At 46.8% G+C, this 17,132-nt stretch overlaps 1 protein-coding gene across 1 annotated transcript; it reads right to left on the minus strand.

The window, feature by feature from the left end:
• Window positions 1–139: 139 nt before the first annotated feature.
• Window positions 140–6,230, minus strand: LOC123045127 (U3 small nucleolar RNA-associated protein 6 homolog). The gene is made up of 6 exons (XM_044468072.1): window positions 5,643–6,230; window positions 2,462–3,118; window positions 1,546–2,028; window positions 1,054–1,226; window positions 491–674; window positions 140–404 (listed from the first exon to the last, which is right to left on the minus strand). Exons 1-6 carry the CDS (start codon window positions 6,099–6,101, stop codon window positions 315–317), a joined length of 2,046 nt encoding a protein of 681 aa, XP_044324007.1. The 5' UTR covers window positions 6,102–6,230; the 3' UTR covers window positions 140–314.
• Window positions 6,231–17,132: the final 10,902 nt, after the last annotated feature.

A 17,132-nucleotide genomic window follows, 5' to 3' on the forward strand; every position in this document is an offset into this window, starting at 1 on the left:
ACACAAGAACAAAGCAATTTGGAGATGCTAATCCTCTGTTCTAGCTGAGACTAACAGCACAGATTCCTAGCGCTATTAACAGAAACTGCCCTTATCGCTGCCCTCGCAACAATTTGTAGTAGATAAACAGGTGGTGGACTGTTTTCGCAAACACAAGCTATTCCAGTTTACTCAGAACATCCCATAAAATTCTTCGGACCGACAAAAAAGGAAAAGCCAAAACTTATGTCAAGTCTGACTTACATATGCCTATAGCAACAGACAAATCAATACAATCAAAAATGGTATTACATGGTACATATGGGGACAGGTTGCTAACTACGGGGAATGTCGAGCGCGGTGGAGTCATTGAGCACCTTGCGGGCACGCCAGTAGATAGCATTTGATGTTTCTGATGTTCCCACCTGTTTACATAATACAAATGTCTCAAATGTTCCCACCTGCACGTAAACGAGGAAAAAAGAGTCTAATTGCCAATATGTAACCATACCGTCAACTCCATATTGTAGTACTTCCTCCATAGTTCCCTTTCTTGTGGATAGAGGCTGATTGCTGAGTCATAGAGCTTGCGCGCGTTTACAAGGCCATCATTGTTTCCGATTGATGCAAGGTTAGCTTCCAGCTCTATGCAGAACTGGAAGAACTTAAGACTGGGGCGCGGTAAAGCCAAAAATCTGCATGGACGCGTGAGTGTCAGAAACATGCCCCCTCAATGTCACATACAACCCACTGCATGAACCGATCTTAGGTCTCCCAACAACGAAATATCGACTAAACTCATCTCTGTTAGACCTCCAATGCATGAGTTAATTGTAATGAAAGGGGACAATGAAGACTGATAATACATCTGAACTAAGTACAAGAAATATTTCTGAAGGAACCTCTCTGCACTTATGACAAAATCTAAAACCGTTAATTCATAGCATGTTAGGCTCAATGTCAAAACACTGAGAAATTGCTAGAAATGCTCTGCTCATTTCACTCATGTAATGAGCATGGCAACTCAACATTAGCATTGCAAATGGTATCACTGAAGGACCATTAATTTCATACCTCTTATACATTTTCCTAGCTTGCTTAATACCATCTTTCTGCAAAACCCATCCGATAAAAGCTGAAGAGACTGAAGCTCCACAATCACTCCCACCAGCTGAACTTAATGATAGCATTGCACATTTCACCAGCTTTTCGAAATATATCTTTTCATGAGAAAACAATTTCATCGCCTGCAATGCAATTACAAGCAATTTCATCACATTTACAGACAAGTAGTCCAATCAGTATAACAATATGTAAGATATTGACATAGAAAGTAAAATGCATATCAATGAGACAAATGAAATAGAAGACAAGGAGCATATGCCATACTAAAGTTGATATAAAAGTAATAAATCCATAACCATAATCACACATCCACACTAGAAGTCTAGAACAGAGGAGCAAAAGTTAATTTTTTGGTAGGATAGGTCTAGAGACAACGGAATAAATTTCTGAAAACTAGAGAGACATGATCATTAGGAAAGCACAAGATAAGGCTAGACATACCGTATGCCAGAGTCCCTCAGCCTTGGTTATGGATAACTTCGGAAGTACAATATTAAATAAATCAAACAGAGAACTTAGATTCTCCTCACTAAAGGAAGCACTGCCGGTAGCAGTAGCAAGTGACTTTATCTCTATAGAAGCTCTCAAGTTCCACAGATTTGCAGCCTGTGAAAGAGGACCACTGCAGAGCTTTTCTGCGAGATTCTTAGCTTCCTCCAATCTTTCAGGTGCTTCCTCCGACCTTCCAAGTTTCAAACAAAGTGAGACATACTGGCAGGCAAGATCCTCGGAGAGACATCCACACGATTCAGCATTTTCAAAAACTTGCAGTATAGCTGAAGTGAATTCTGAAGCATCAAAATCAGCATCACGGAATAATGAGATGGAGTCCTCTCTGTCGGAGAATACAACACCCAACCAGAAGTTTGCATACAGGGAGTACATTTTGGAAGTAGGCAACTTTCTGACAGCTTCATCATACACCTAGAATCAAAGACACGTATTAAGAACGTTCAAAATATTGTGTTCAATGAACAATCAGTAACACTGATATCTTGGGAAAAAATACTGTGAGATGGTGTATCAAAATCGGCGCTGTTTGTGCTGAGCTTAAGGGGCTACTAGCTATAGGGTAAGCAATCTACTGTATGGACAAGTCCAGCTGAAATATCAAATTTTGACCAACACTTTTATGACAAGCATATAGTGATACTACTTACCATGAACATCAACTTAGCACTAATCAAGACATGGGCAAAACTACCATCCAGCAAGCATTTCATTACAGGAACAGATGACCAAGGTACATTAATCAACAAGTATGTGCCTTTTTCATCTGAAGGAATTCAAAAAGATTTACTTCCATTGATAATTTGTGATGGAGAATAAGTAATAAAGTGATGGCATAATTTTTCACCTGAATTGATTTGTTAAGCTTATTCAATACAGCTTCCTTTTTATTCAAAGTACTGGAATTAGTGGAGTCACTAAGCTGAAGCCTAGCGAGCCAATCCCAGTAGTCCTCATTATGAGAGAAATCTTTCTTCAGGTCATCCATGACCTCTAACCTCAGCTCTTCAGAATGTGCCAGCTCAACACTATTTAATATATCCAAAATTTTCTTCCTCAAGGTTAAGCTTGACGGAAGAGCTTCCATAGCACCATGATAAATTGTTCGTATGATTAACACTCCTTGCTGCCAAAATAGATCTTCCTTGTCCTCCAAAGCAACATCCTCCAAGCCAGACTCCTTGGGACTGTCACCTTGTTCATCAAGTGACATGAACAATTCTTTGTTCTCCTCTTTCCACTGACCCGAATCATCAGTACTTTTTTGCAGTGTCTTCACATCCTCCCCAAGAGCTACCTTTCGAGCCTTAAGCTTGTTAAGGTAGGTAAGCTCCATGCGAAGATATTCAATCCACATATCTTCAGATTCTGGACAAGATCTGAGACCACTCTGCATAAGTGCACGTGCTGCAGCAACATTCAAGTTCTGATCAAATTCCCACGCTGCTGCATACATCCAAAGCCCAGGAACCTTGGGATGGTAACGAATGGCTTGCGCCATAACCTGCAAATAAAATAACAAACATGAGAATACTAACATTAATACTAAGTCAGTCCCGCATTTAACAGTTTTATATCTTGCGCTGGACCACAAAATGAATCTTTACAAATTCACTTATCTTATCAACAGTCACCAACCCAAAATGCAACTATAAGCAGGCACAAAAGAACAAGAAAATCGCCTAACCTTTATGGTTTTGATAGACTCTAACCTAAATCTTAGTGCAGATTCCACACTCAACAAACGACTGGCATATAAAGAACATGAAAACCCCAGCCTTTTGTCAATTAATGGCGCAAAATACACATCACATTTCTTAATCAAATACATACCCCTACATGGTGACCTCATAGTGCCACAAAACTTATAAGTTTACATGATAATCCGAAATGAAACACGCCACAATCATTTCCACTACAGCTTTCTTGTCTTATCCCTCCAGAAATCCTCAAACTGATGCAGCAACACCTAATAGGTGATTATTCACCAAATCTGGATCCATGAAGTATTCATCCCATTATTACCACATATATCCCTGTATTCGCCCCAGCAACCACCGCCAAGATAGCTGCCAGCACTACCACTGCCCCATGGTCCACCTCCATAATCCATAGCTAGTTGTACAGGGGTTTAACTTTTGGCTCAAGATATCCCTACGCCTACTCTACGAAAACCTTCACCCAAATTCAACTTTCTCAAAAACTTCTTGGTAATATGCACATTACTGCTGAGATTCGGAACCCCAGATGGCACCCTTGTAACCCCACCTTGTTTGGGAGGCAAATCAGGATACTCATCATTAACCAGGAAACAATTATTGGGCATCAACAACTGTTTACCCGCTTGTAGAGGGCAAACTTTCAGTATATGCCATTCCAAATCAGTAAGGTCATGACCACTTTCAGAACTCAACCGGCACCTTAATCAATTCCATGCAGGCCTGGAACCAGCAGTTGAATTTTCCAGTCTAATGTATAGCAATTGGACGCATAAGGCAATTTACCTGGCATAAATATTCACCCAAAATTACAACGCGCATCCTACTTGGCGCTAAATTTCTAAGCTCACCAATCCAGAGTGCTCAGAAGGCCATCTCAACTTTCCGAAGTTTCCAAGCATAAACAAATGTTTGTGCCCATCCCAAAATCACATAGTTTCAAGCATGGAAAAAATAGCAGGCTGTAGCACCTGTATAGCATTTTAGACGAACTCCCGCTACGGCGATGCGGTTTCTACTGCTACTGCAGCTACGCCCACTGAAGCACCTCTAACCTCTGCTAAATACCATAGCAGTTGGAGGAACTTAGCGCCGCTATTTCAAATTTGACAGTCAGAGTGCTAGAAAAGAAGCCCGCGCCAGTTTCCATCATGAGCCCAAAACCCAATCCATAAACCAGCACCAATGATTAGGAAGCCTAGACTAGCCATTCTCCTCTCTTCTCCACCCAAAAGACTGCCGAGTCTGAGGCGGCTGCATACTGCGGCTGCTTCAGTGAACATCATATTTATGGGTTTACGAATTTACATCTCTATAAATATACTAAGCTCCCTACAAATATAGCTCTCTGGTAGTCTGGTGCATCATGGACGGATTAGGCGAGTGGGTCCCAGTAAGAGTGTGTTTGTTGTTTTGAGCAGCTTAGATCCAGATATTGGGAAGGCTTTCGGTAGGCTGCATCCCTCAAACAGGCCCACGTGGTGCAAAAAACACGTGTTTGATACCATACACGGGGCCTGGCTCACATGCTCACAAACCTTAAAGCAGCCCAGAACCTGGCTCGCTAGGAACGCTCGAATCGACCGTTTCCAGCGAGCTAGGCTGAGTCGGGCGCAAATGGGACACGGCATACGTTGCGGTGCGGGGACGAATAGGCGCGGAGATGGCGGAAGACCAAAATCTGCCAACGCGGGATGGCGCGCAATCTAGCATCACCCCCCCCCCCACCCACCCACCCACACACACACACACACACACACATCTACTCGCTCACCTATAGCGCTAGGACAAACCCAACCTCAGTTCTTGGCACCAGCAGCAGCGAATCAGATCAGCGGAAGTGACGGCGAAGGCGGTGACTTCAATCTTCGGCAGCAGGACCTGCTTCTCCCCGTCGTCTTCGACTCCGTCTCGTCCTCCTCGTTTCATCTAAATGTGCAAATTCCTCATTTCCCACAAATTAGTTTAGATAGCCTCTTCCTCGTTTTTTCTACAATCCACTAGATAGTTTAGATTCCCCTAGCCCGCTATAGCAGGCCGCTGCTAAACTATTTAGCCCGCTACTTAATACCTCGAACTTTTCAAGTCGAGAACAAGAGCAACTCATCAGCGATGAAATCAAGCATGACGAACCCCAATCATAACCTCTCACTGTGTGTGCACACGCTGCAGCCCTAAATATTACAATTTCCCACAAATTAGTTGCTGCACGAAGAGCTCTATATAGAAAGCTGACAACTTTGATCCTCGTCGGCACAACTAAGCACTATTTGACGCCGTATTGTGGACAGGTAAGTATTTGATGCCTACCTGCTTCATCCGGCCGTGGCCCTTCTGGCGACAGAACTCGAGGTAGCGGAACCAGAGGTCGAGGTCGCCCTTGAACCTGACGGTGGCCATCCTGTAGACGTCGAGGACGCGGAGGACTCCCGCGAAGTCGGAGATGGACTTGGCCCACTTCTTCTTCCTCTTCTTCCTCTTTTTGCCATCCTCGTTCGTGCCGTTGTCCTCGTCGGAGTGGGTAGGGTTAGGAGTGGCGCGTATGATGGCGCGCTTGCGCAGGTCCCGGAGAGCGTCGACGCGGAGCAGGTAGGCGATGTAGTCGAGGAAGTCGGCCTTGCGCGGGGAGTGACGGCGGAGGCGGAACTCGAAGTCGCGGCGGCGGCGCACGACCTCGGCGAGCTCGGCCCGGGTGAAGAGGCCCCGGCGCTCGAGGTCGTCGAGCTCATCGGACATCCGCTCGAGGCGGTACTGCACCGTGTCCGCCATCTCGGCGCCGGCGGGGTGGAGCTGATGCTAGGGTTTAGGGTTTTGGTTGCGGCGTGGAGGAGGGGAGGGGAGAGCCGCCACGGCAGCGAGGAGAGGGTAGAGAAAAGAGTGAAGAGGGGGTGGTCGCGCCGTCGTTGTGGGAGAGGGGATGGTGTGCGTTGAGCGGGCTGCTGGGCTGACGCAACGCAAGTTGGGTCAAACTTCGGGCCCTTTGTGGGTTATGCTATCGGGCTGGTCACTTGAGGTCATTCTTGTTCTAAAAATTGTCTCAAAAAAAATCTTGTTTTCAAATCCTCTATAACACTAAGCTCCCTAGTTTTAAAGGGCACACATTCAATTGAGGTCTTCAATTAAAATTTGGTCATCCGATTTTGATCGGGTCAACAATTTATCAAAGCTCTCTCATTCAATTCTTTTATACTATACATTATGCTTTCTAATTTTTAAACCCTCACAATTAATTGGGTCTTCAAATTAGGATTGGTTCATCCGATTTTGACTGGGTCAATAATTTCTCAAGGAACTCTCCTATGCAATTCTTTTAATTCTATATGTTCTCTAATTTTGAAGCTCTTTCATTCAGTTCATGTAATCAATTTTGGATTTGGTTTATGATTTTGACAGAACCAATAATTTTTCAAATCAATCAGCAGCAATCATCCTATAAAAATATATTAATCCCGCGCACCTTTCCACCACATAGACAAAATAAAGCAATCATGTAATATTGTAACACCAATATAATACATGCTCCCATATAAATATACTCTCTCCGTCCTTAAAAGAGTGTACTTCCAACTTTGTTGGAAAGTCAAACTTTTTTATGTTTGAATGTATTTATACAATAATACACTAACATTTATGTCATCAAATTAATAGCATTAGATTAATCGTAAAATATATTTTCATCGTAGAACTATTTGGTTTCACAAACATTAATATATTTTTGCATAAACTTGGTCAAACTTTGAGATAGTTTGACCCTCCAACAAAGTAGGAAGTGCGGTCCTTCAAGGACGGAGGGAGTACGTTGGTTAGCGGATGACACATACCACACTATGAATAATAGAGGCAAAGGTGTCCCGTCTTTCGATGAGATGATGGATATCGCTTTGGTGAAAGTCGACTTTGACGATCCGACTACAAACGTGCACGACGTTGCGCCTTAGCAATCGCTAAACCAACTCCGAGAGGTTATTGACCACGCCAGAGCACAATCAACCTGACCACAAAGGTCTATTCCTGCAAGCAATCGAAGAACAAGCAAGAATATGATAAAAGCAATCTGAATATTGCGAGTATATATGAAGTATTGATAAAGGTGGGGATCCGTAAGCGGTCTTGGTCTGGTCGTTGGACACAAACGAAATACATGAAGTTGCAATGGCTAACTTTTAACTAAACAAATCCCAAAGAAAAGCTACTAGATGGATCTACTTATATAGGAGTAAGGGATGGCGGCCAAAGAGGTGGAAGGACGTCCCAAGCCAGCCTCAAACTAACCCTAGGTCGTACAAGGCCAATGGGCCCAAGTGGAGGTGACGTAACACTTTTGGACTTGTAGTTTGACTCGGATTCTGCTGCAGCATCCGATTGTTTCGTCCATAACTCAAAGCTCCAGACGAATTTTAAGGTGAATCCAATTGGTGTGGAAAGAGCACGAAATCTACTTTCCAACAAAAAAAGAATCACCCAATTCGGAGTCCGTATGAAAACGTTGTTGACGTTTTGCGTCAGGTATGTCTGTGCAGTCCGAATCTGAGTCCAGAACGTGAGAGACTTGGACTCTATCTTCTCTTGGGCCAAAAGTGACGTGAGAGAACTTTTTGAACAGCAAATAAACATCTCTTTCTTCCTTATCTTCATATGTGGATTGTACAAATGTCCCATACACCTGCAATTAGACAAAACACAAAAGTGTGTGAAGTATTTTTGTTCTGGATAACATAAATAGATTATTGAATAGTTTGCACTAGAAATCACCTGACAAATATGCATGTATGCAATAGTTTTGGTCATATTCAAGGTAGTCATGTCCTCATCATCCTCCCCTTCTTGAAAATAAAGTCGTCCTCGGCGTTGCTTAATCTGAAATGTGGCAAACAAAAGAGACAAGGTGTACATGTTGTATATGTATATGTCATCCATTTTTACTTTCCTCGATTTTTGCATATATGACACATGAATAGATGAGTAACTTGCATAATTCATAAAATCTAAAGCTAAAAAATTAGCACAAGAAGTAGAAGGCATGAAAATATTACAACTCAGTTTGCACATATAAGTGAAGCTCTTATTCATTTCAAAAGATCGACAATGTTCATCATTAAACCATCCCAACATTGATGAATAAACCTTACTTGCATCAAATTTACATGCTACAACATGCTTAAATAAGCAAACATGCAATAAGTCATTCAACACAAAATCATCACCAAGATTAGAGGTCATCAAAATGATTAAACATTGATTCTTTTGCATCAACAGTTAATTCAATGGGTGCACTCAAAATTGTTGGTATTTCAGTTGTTTGATCACATGACGCATTCATGACGTTATCAAGATTCTCTAAAATAGGTGTTGTGCTCAAATCACCAGGTAACTCAACACATGATGCATTCAAGTTAACTAGGGATGCATCATTCTCATGTGAAGTTATATCATCAATACCTTTACTGTTACCTTGTCGCAAAGACGTAGCTGATGTAGGTACAGACGTAGACAATGCACCATACTCTTGAGATGATGTCGCGCTCACAATCCGAGGTGGGGCTGCGCTAGTAGGTGCAATAGTGGAGGAACCAACCGACGGTGGTGAGCATGAACTGGAATAGTAGTTGTTGTAGTCACCCAATGCATCCTCCTGTAACTGTCTCTCAAAGGTACAATCACGAACATACATACCAGTAATGCAACGAGGAATATACTGAAATCTTGCCTGAATATTATGGTTCAAACCACCAAAAAATCTATTCATTGTATCATCCTCAGATTCTTCTATGTCACAATGATGCATATAAGATTTGAACTCTTGGTAGTAAGCATGAATAGTGTTATTGCCTTGTTTAAATTGTTCAAATTTGCGAAGCAATTCACGACGATAGTAAGGAGGGAAAAATTGTTGTCTCATTACATGTTTCAAATCTTTCCAAGTTGTGGGTTGGTTATCAATGTTTTTCTTACAATGCACACTCCACCAAACAGAAGCAAAGCCAGTAAATGCTCTAGTGGCAGCTCGTACTCGCTCAAGTTCAGAAAAGTCATGGTTACTAAAAACTTGTTCTACTTCAAACTCCCAAGCTAGATAAATAGCAGGATTAAATCTACCCTCAAATGACGGTAAAGAGATAACCTGACCATGTGCTTGTGTGTGTTGTCCCAACTCTCGTGATGGTGAAGATGTGTCCGTCGTCCAAGAACTTCTATCTCCGGAACCTGTCATGATTAGTAGAGACAGGAAATAAAATTCGAGAATAATGTTCCTATGAACTACTAGGATGTGGTTGTAAAGTGCTCACAGTAAAGCAAATATCAATATCTTACAAGTTCTTACCATGCGGCAGGTGGTGACAGGCAACCAGCGATGTCAAATAACTCCAAAGATTGTGTAAAGAGATTGCCAGGGGAACGTATGTATACACAGTGTAGAAATATGTGGAGCTGGGTTGGCTATATATGGTAGCAAAAGATTAGCACTAATCAATTCAAAGATGCAATGTTGAATAAACGCTCAACAACGGTACTGTGCTGGTCCTAGGCTAGACCGGACTAGAGACGCGAGCCTAGAACACTAATGAGGTCACGGCGTAGCACAACTAGCATCAATCAAGGATACCAAGTAGCTCTGGACAGCAAGATATAAGTGAAGATCACAACGGTAGTGAAGATAATGATGAAAAACAACTGCCAAGAAGGATATACAACAACTCTCTCCAACTTTCCTCTTGAAAAGTTTGAGCCAATTTTCTTATAATTTTTTTCAAAGAATGCTACTAACTCAAGCTTTCCAATGCAAAAAGAATAACTCAATTCCGAGTTGATATGAGGAGTCAAAAAATTCTAAAACTGACTTGAAAAACTGGAATAAGCTGTGTTCGCGAACTTTGGAGGGCAAAAAGACCTATTTAGAAGCCGATTTTGAGGTGCAAAATATTGAACTAGCTTCTGCAACTATTTAGATGCGTCTCATCTCTAGCTTTAATTTGAGTACTCGTGGAGCCAAAACGGACTTCGTATGAGGAAGTTATGCCTGTTTTACTGAGCAGTGCACAAAACAGATTCCAATCTGAATTCAGCTACGAGATTGAGTCTAGATAGATCTGAACTTTGTTTTTTTTCTCTTTTTTTTCCTCATACTTTTTTTTTATTTTTCTTTCTCTCTCTTTTTTCTTTTTTTCTTTCCTTTTTTTTCTCTCTTTTTTTCTCCCTCTTTCCAAGACAAACTAGATAAGATGCAGATTGGATCAGGCGAAGATGTGAATGACCTCAACTAGGATTATGACAATGAACAGTGCGTAACACGTGGTGGAAATTGATGGATGATATGATGGACAACGGAAGGGATAATGATGCAGCGGCGACGTGACTAATGTGAACAAAACTCGAAACTCTAAAGGAACTAGACACTAAGACCAGCAACTCGACACGACGATGTAACCGATAATTCAATAATGCAAACAATGAAACGAAAATTGCAAAGGCTCAGACTGGCTAGGACAAAGGATGAATAGATCTAATTTTTTTTGTGGTTTTTTCTTGGACAATAGGTAAGAAAATAAATCTAATCTAGGAATGACTGGAAATTCTCACCGAGCAACCTGAAAACTGATACCACTTGATAGAGGCAAAGGTGTCCTGTCTTTTGATGAGATGATGGATATCGCTTTGGTGAAAATCGACTTTGACGATCCGACTACAAACGTGCATGACGTTGCGCCTTAGCAATCGCTAAACCAACTCCGAGAGGTTATTGACCACGCCAGAGCACAATCAACCTGACCACGGAGGTCTATTCCTGCAAGCAATCGAAGAACAAGCAAGAATATGATAAAAACAATCTGAATATTGCAAGTATATATGAAGTATTGATAAAGGTGGGGATCCGTAAGCGGTCTTGGTCTGGTCGTTGGACACAAACGAAGTACACGAAGTTGCAATGGCTAACTTTTAACTAAACAAATCCCAAGGAAAAAGCTACTAGATAGATCTACTTATATGGCGGCCAAAGAGGTGGAAGGACGTCCCAAGCCGGCCTTAAACTAACCCTAGGTCGTACAAGGCCAATGGGCCCAAGTGGAGGTGACGTAACACCTTTGGACTTGTAGTTTGACTCGGATTCTGCTGCAGCATCCGATTGTTTCATCCATAACTCAACGCTCCGGACGAATTTTAAGGTGAATCCAATTGGTGTGGAAAGAGCACGAAATCTACTTTCCAACAAAAAAAGAATCACCCAATTCGGAGTCCGTATGAAAACGTTGTTGACGTTTTGAGTTAGGTATGTCTGTGCAGTCCAAATCTGAGTCCAGAACGTGAGAGACTTGGACTCTATCTTCTCTTGGGCCAAAAGTGACGTGAGAGAACTTTTTGAACAGCAAATAAACATCTCTTTCTTCCTTATCTTCATATGTGGATTGTACAAATATCCCATACACCTACAATTAGACAAAACACAAAAGTGTGTGAAGTATTTTTGTTCTGGATAATATAAATAGATTATTGAATAGTTTGCACTAGAAATCACCTGACAAATATGCATGTATGCAATAGTTTTGGTCATATCCAAGGTAGTCATGTCCCCATCAATGAAAGGCCCATCAAATCACCGCATTATAAATAGAAAAATAAACACACTACACCATCTCCCTCAACCGCCAAACTAAATATTGCATAAATTTCAAATATAAAGGGTATTATTTCTTTCTGAAAATCAAATTCTTTAATTTTGAAGTTCAGAGCAAAAAATATCGACATCCACAATATTAAACCAAAAGGAATGGAAATTGATTTCATGATGAATCTATGATACCAACTTGATATTATGGATTTTGATATATTTCTCAATAAATTTGATCAAACTTAAATAGTTTGACTTTTTCAAAAAAATTATATACCTTACATTTTGAAACAAAGCGTGTTTCTTAAGAAATCCAACGACGCAGTTGTCGGCGTTCTGGGAACCAGGGTACCCAGACTTGCCTGCCTCGGCCCACGGCGTGGCTTCATCGACGGCCTGGTACGGCCCGTCTACGACATCAACAAGTCAAGACCCTCGCGAGGGGCCAAGCCTTGCTAGGCGAACGACGCCAAGACCTCCGGAGGGAGCGGCCTTCCTAGGCTGCTTCCTGGGGAGCGGAGATTTCTATGCAGGTGCTCAACCTCATGAGGTTGCAGTGACGCAAGCCATGACGACCAAGGCCAGGCGGGTGCCAGCGGGTGTAGAGGAGCAGGTTTCCTCTTTGGTGCTATGGAGGCAAGCGCAGGCATGGAGTCCCGAGGAATTAGCCAAACGTTTCCATTCTCGTGCAACAAGACCAAGACCGCCAGGACAGATGTCATCGCGAGCCCACCATAGCGTCACAATCAGGAGCTTTGCACGAGAAGACCACCTTCTGTTAGGATAAGATGTACTACTTATCCCTGTCCGAATTGGCCGTTGTGGGATCCCTTCCCGCCTACATTTTGGGGGAAGAGGGCCAAGGCCACTATAAGTATAGGTTAGCCACCACCGTAGCAAGGGGGCAAATCCCTCCAGCTCACATCCACACCAGAGCAGACCTCGCGAGGTTGTTCTTCCCTTGTACTAGTTCATCATCGGCCCCTCGTGAGGCAAATCCACCATAAAGCAGGAGTAGGGTTTTACACCGCAAGGTGGCCTAACCCTGGGTAAATTGTCGTGTCCATCTTCTTCCTTGTTCATCGAGCTAGGCCGTGGGGGCGACGAACTGGTGGGCTGAAGGAGTTGAGTTCTTCACACACGCCCCAGAGTTTGAACCTTTTCTTGGGTCCGCGGAGCCCTGAATCCGACATTTGGCGTGCCAGGTAGGGGCGTGTCGAAGCCTCTTCTCCACCATTCGCTCCGCTTCCGGTCCGTCGTCCCTATGGCCAGCGCTCTCTGTGTCCGTGCCAAATGTCGGGCCGCTATGGTCGCTCAGACGGCACTCGTGGGCAACGGCGCCCCTCGCCGCTCCCCTTCCACTGCAGCCAACGTCGCCACCGGTCCCGCGGCCCACTAGCAGCAGGACTCGTCGATGCCACCTTCCGTGTGTCGTGTTGGTCACGTTGCAACTCCGTCGCTTAGCCCAGCCGCTGTGTCGTCTTCTCATGCTCGTCGTGGGCCGGCGAACGCGTAGGCTACGCTGCTCATGGCATGCGAGCTTCTGCGCTATCGCTCGGCCAACGACCTCTATGAGGATTGGCTTGACCACATCGACGAGCTTGTCAGTGCCACTAGAGAGGCCCCTGCCCCGTCTTGCTCGCTGCCTCCCTCGTCCCAGGTGGCGAGGTGGCCCATGGCGCACCTCATAGGAGCGACGTCGTCCCCGAGCCCCAGCATGAAGCACCCTAGGGCGACCTGTCGCGCAGGGCACTGACGCGCGATGAAGCAAGCTGCCAGGTGGTGCAGCGACCCCAAGGAGAAGCGCGTGCACTTCCAGCACCGCCACATCTAGATAGCATGCCACCGGAGGCGGCGGCGCACGTGCGTCAAGATCAGGCTCCTCCCCTGCGACTGGCCCATGTGAGTGCGGTAGGTTGTCATGCTTTCAACCTGGAGCTGTGACGCGTCGTTTGGCCCGGCAAGTTCAAGCCAGATCTGCCTTCACGCTATGACAGCACCCCTGACCCCGCTGAGTTCCTCCAGCTCTACGAGCTAAGCATCGACATGACAAACCGTGATGAGAAGGTCATGGCGAACTGGTTCCCCATGGCCCTCGAGGATGGCGCGTGTTCATGGCTCCTGGACCACCCGGTGGGGTCAATCTCCTCCTGGGACGAGCTCCACTAGCGCTTCATCGCCAACTTCCAGGGTACCTGCGACCGCGCCCCCGCAGCCATCGACCTGCGGCGCATCAAGCAGCATCCAGGCGAAACCTTGCGCGAGTACATGTAGCGCTTCACCAACGTTCGCATCAAGATCCCGAAGGTGTCAGACGAGGCCATCATCTCGGCATTCACTGATGGCATCCGAGACGTCAATATGAAGGAGGACGCCATCCATGAAGACTTATGCTCGGCCCTGGAGATGTTCAACATGGCCGCCAGGTGCGCGGGGGGCAGAGGAAGGTCTCCTCTCCCTCCTGGAGCCTCAGGAGGTCGATCCCGAGGACAAGAAGGCCAAGGCTAAGGATGTGAAGTGCAAGGGCCCCCCATGCTCGCGGAAGAACCTGAGGTGAAGCATGGCTGCGACCACGCTGAATCCTCCAAGGGCAGGCGACCATTATGCATCTTCCACAATGTCCATGGCTACAACACCAACGACTGCCAGGAGCTCAGGGCAATCCGCGATGGACGTCTTGGCCGCCGTCCCGAGTGCAACGACCGTGGCTACAACCGCGGAGGAGGCCGCGATGGAGGCCGCTGGGACAACAGCGACCCTCGCCAGGACTGGCGCGATCAGCCTCGTGAGGACCGCTGGCAGGGCCCACCTCACGATGGCCTCTGGCGTGACCAGCCTCGCGAGGATCATCCTCAGGGCAACGCCGGCCTCCCTCTGTTGTTGCCGCCTCCAAGAAGGAACGACGACCAATGCCAAGACGATGGGGCTGGGGGCTTCCAAGAGCCTCGTGCCATTGCCTGCATCCTGGGTGGCGCTCAGGCTCCCGCCTCTCATTGCATCTTCAAGAAGTTCACTTGTGAGGTGAACGCGGCCCTCCCCAAGCTTGAGGCGTCGCATCCCCTCAGGTGGTCCAAGTACGTCATCACCTTCGACTCTGCAGACCAGCTCAAGTGCTTGGTCGCTGCCGTGCGCGCTCCCAATGCTCTGCTCACCCACCATCAACAATGTCCTCGTCACCAAGACTCTCATCGACGGTGGCACGCGGGCTCAACGTCCTCTCCGTCGAGACGTTTGACATGCTCCAGGTGTCCTATGACCAGCTTCTGCCCACCAAGCCTTTCTCAGGGGTGACCAATGGCTCCACCGTCCCCATAGGACAGGTCCGCCTTCCTGTCACCTTCGGCAAGTGTGACAACTACCATACCGAGCTCATCGACTTTGATGTCGCCCACATTCGTCTCCCATACAACGCCATCCTCGGGTATCCGGCCCTCGCCAAGTTCATGGTAGCAACTCACCATGGCTACAATGTCCTCAAGATGTCGGGAAGTGGCGGCATCATCATGGTCGCCTGTGATAAGAAGGATGTGGTGTGCTCCCTTGAGTGCGCTTACCAGGCCGCAGCGGTCGAGAACTCCGATGGCGAGGGTGTCATCTTGCCTCCTGAGGCCACCCCCAAGAAGAAGTAAATCCTTTCTAAGGGACGCCAGGGGGCTAGGGTACCCGTGATCATGCCTCAGGCCCCGCGCCCACTGCTGGGCGCCTTTCCCTCTTGCATAGGAAGGCGCGCCCAGCGCCCCTCTTAGGACAGGCTCGAGGGCTCTTGTCTGGAGGGCCTCTGACCTAGCCAGCGTCACGAGGGAGGCCTTCGGGCACCATGTGGAGGCATGTTTCAACGCGCGCTTCCGTGAGCAAGGCACAAGGCGCGGGGCGCCAGGCGCTCAAGAATTCATCACCAAGGCAGTTGAGGGGCTTCAGGAGGCGCGAGCCATGCATGGCGAGCGTCGCCCCGCGTCATCCAGTGCAGCTGCCGCTCCTGACATGGGTGGGCGAGATGCGCTTCTGCGTCAACATCCCAGGCCTCAACGGAGCTGCTTCTCAGGAGCTCTTCTGGCCGCCCCGCGTTGGCCGGTGTGGGGGCCACCCCCACAGCTACGTCTGCATGCCGTTTGGCTTGCAGGATGCGGCTGCCTCGCACCAGCGCTACATGCAGGGCATTCTGGCAGCTCACGAGGCCAGTCGCCATGTAATCCTAACGGAAGTGGTGCCAGAACCTCACGAGCCCCCCCGACCTCCGGAGCCCCCGGGACTTAGGAGCCAGCTGGCTTATGAGGAATGACTTCTGCGGCGTGCATCTGTAGCTACTTCAACACTTCTATAGCAACAGTGTCAGGTGACTTTTTGGTTTGTTCAGTTGAGGGCGCCCCTCGGGCTGCATTATCTTCAAGCTGTACGGGTCCGCCCCTACAGTGTGTATCGTTTTGCGCATGTATTAGAACTGGCCTCACCCTTTCATGAGTTGCTTTATATTATCACCTACCGTCTCGTTATCTATGGAGCTCCCCCTCACGGCTTCCACGCGTTGCTAACCTGCCTCTTGCTCATCCCGCAACGGGCTACACTGCTGGTGCGGCGCCCATGCTTGGGTCCGTCCCTGCAGCGCTGACAAACCTAAGAGACCCAGCTTTGGCTCGCAGCCGGCCCCGTGCACGTCACCTCACCGGGTCCTTAGTGCCTTCGTATTCTTGCGGAAAGATCAACGGCAGGATAGCAAGCGCGACTATCTGCTATGTTTTCGGCTAACTCACAGGGCCACCAACGGCCTCGCCAACACCTCGAACCTTGGAAGAGCGCTATGCTACGTGCCAAGGGGCGCAACCCCCGTGGGCACCCCCTTGCGGCCAGCCACTCTTTTCTCACACAAGTGCTTGCACGTTAAAGGGGGGGTTGAGCATATCGCCTCAGAGGCTCTTACCGGCTCTCGGGCCCTCACCCCTTGTCCAGCAGCGACTGAGCCTCGCTCGAGAGCCGAGTCCCGAGGACGTAGAGCACCCAGGCAAGCGGGGGAGATGGAGTCGGCAGGATCCCTATAGAGGGGGTGTCATCAGGAGAAGGGCATGGCCTAACATTGTGCGAGAAGTTCGTCCACACAGCAAAGGAACCACTGCAAGCTTGTCAAGATAAGTCACCTCGCACTCGCAGGCGTGGACCTCATGACCAACACTCTGTCATTTGTGATCTCGCTATGGCAAGGA

The sequence above is a fragment of the Triticum aestivum genome, chromosome 2B (genome assembly GCF_018294505.1).
Source record: "Triticum aestivum cultivar Chinese Spring chromosome 2B, IWGSC CS RefSeq v2.1, whole genome shotgun sequence".
In the NCBI taxonomy this organism is placed as follows: domain Eukaryota; kingdom Viridiplantae; phylum Streptophyta; class Magnoliopsida; order Poales; family Poaceae; genus Triticum; species Triticum aestivum.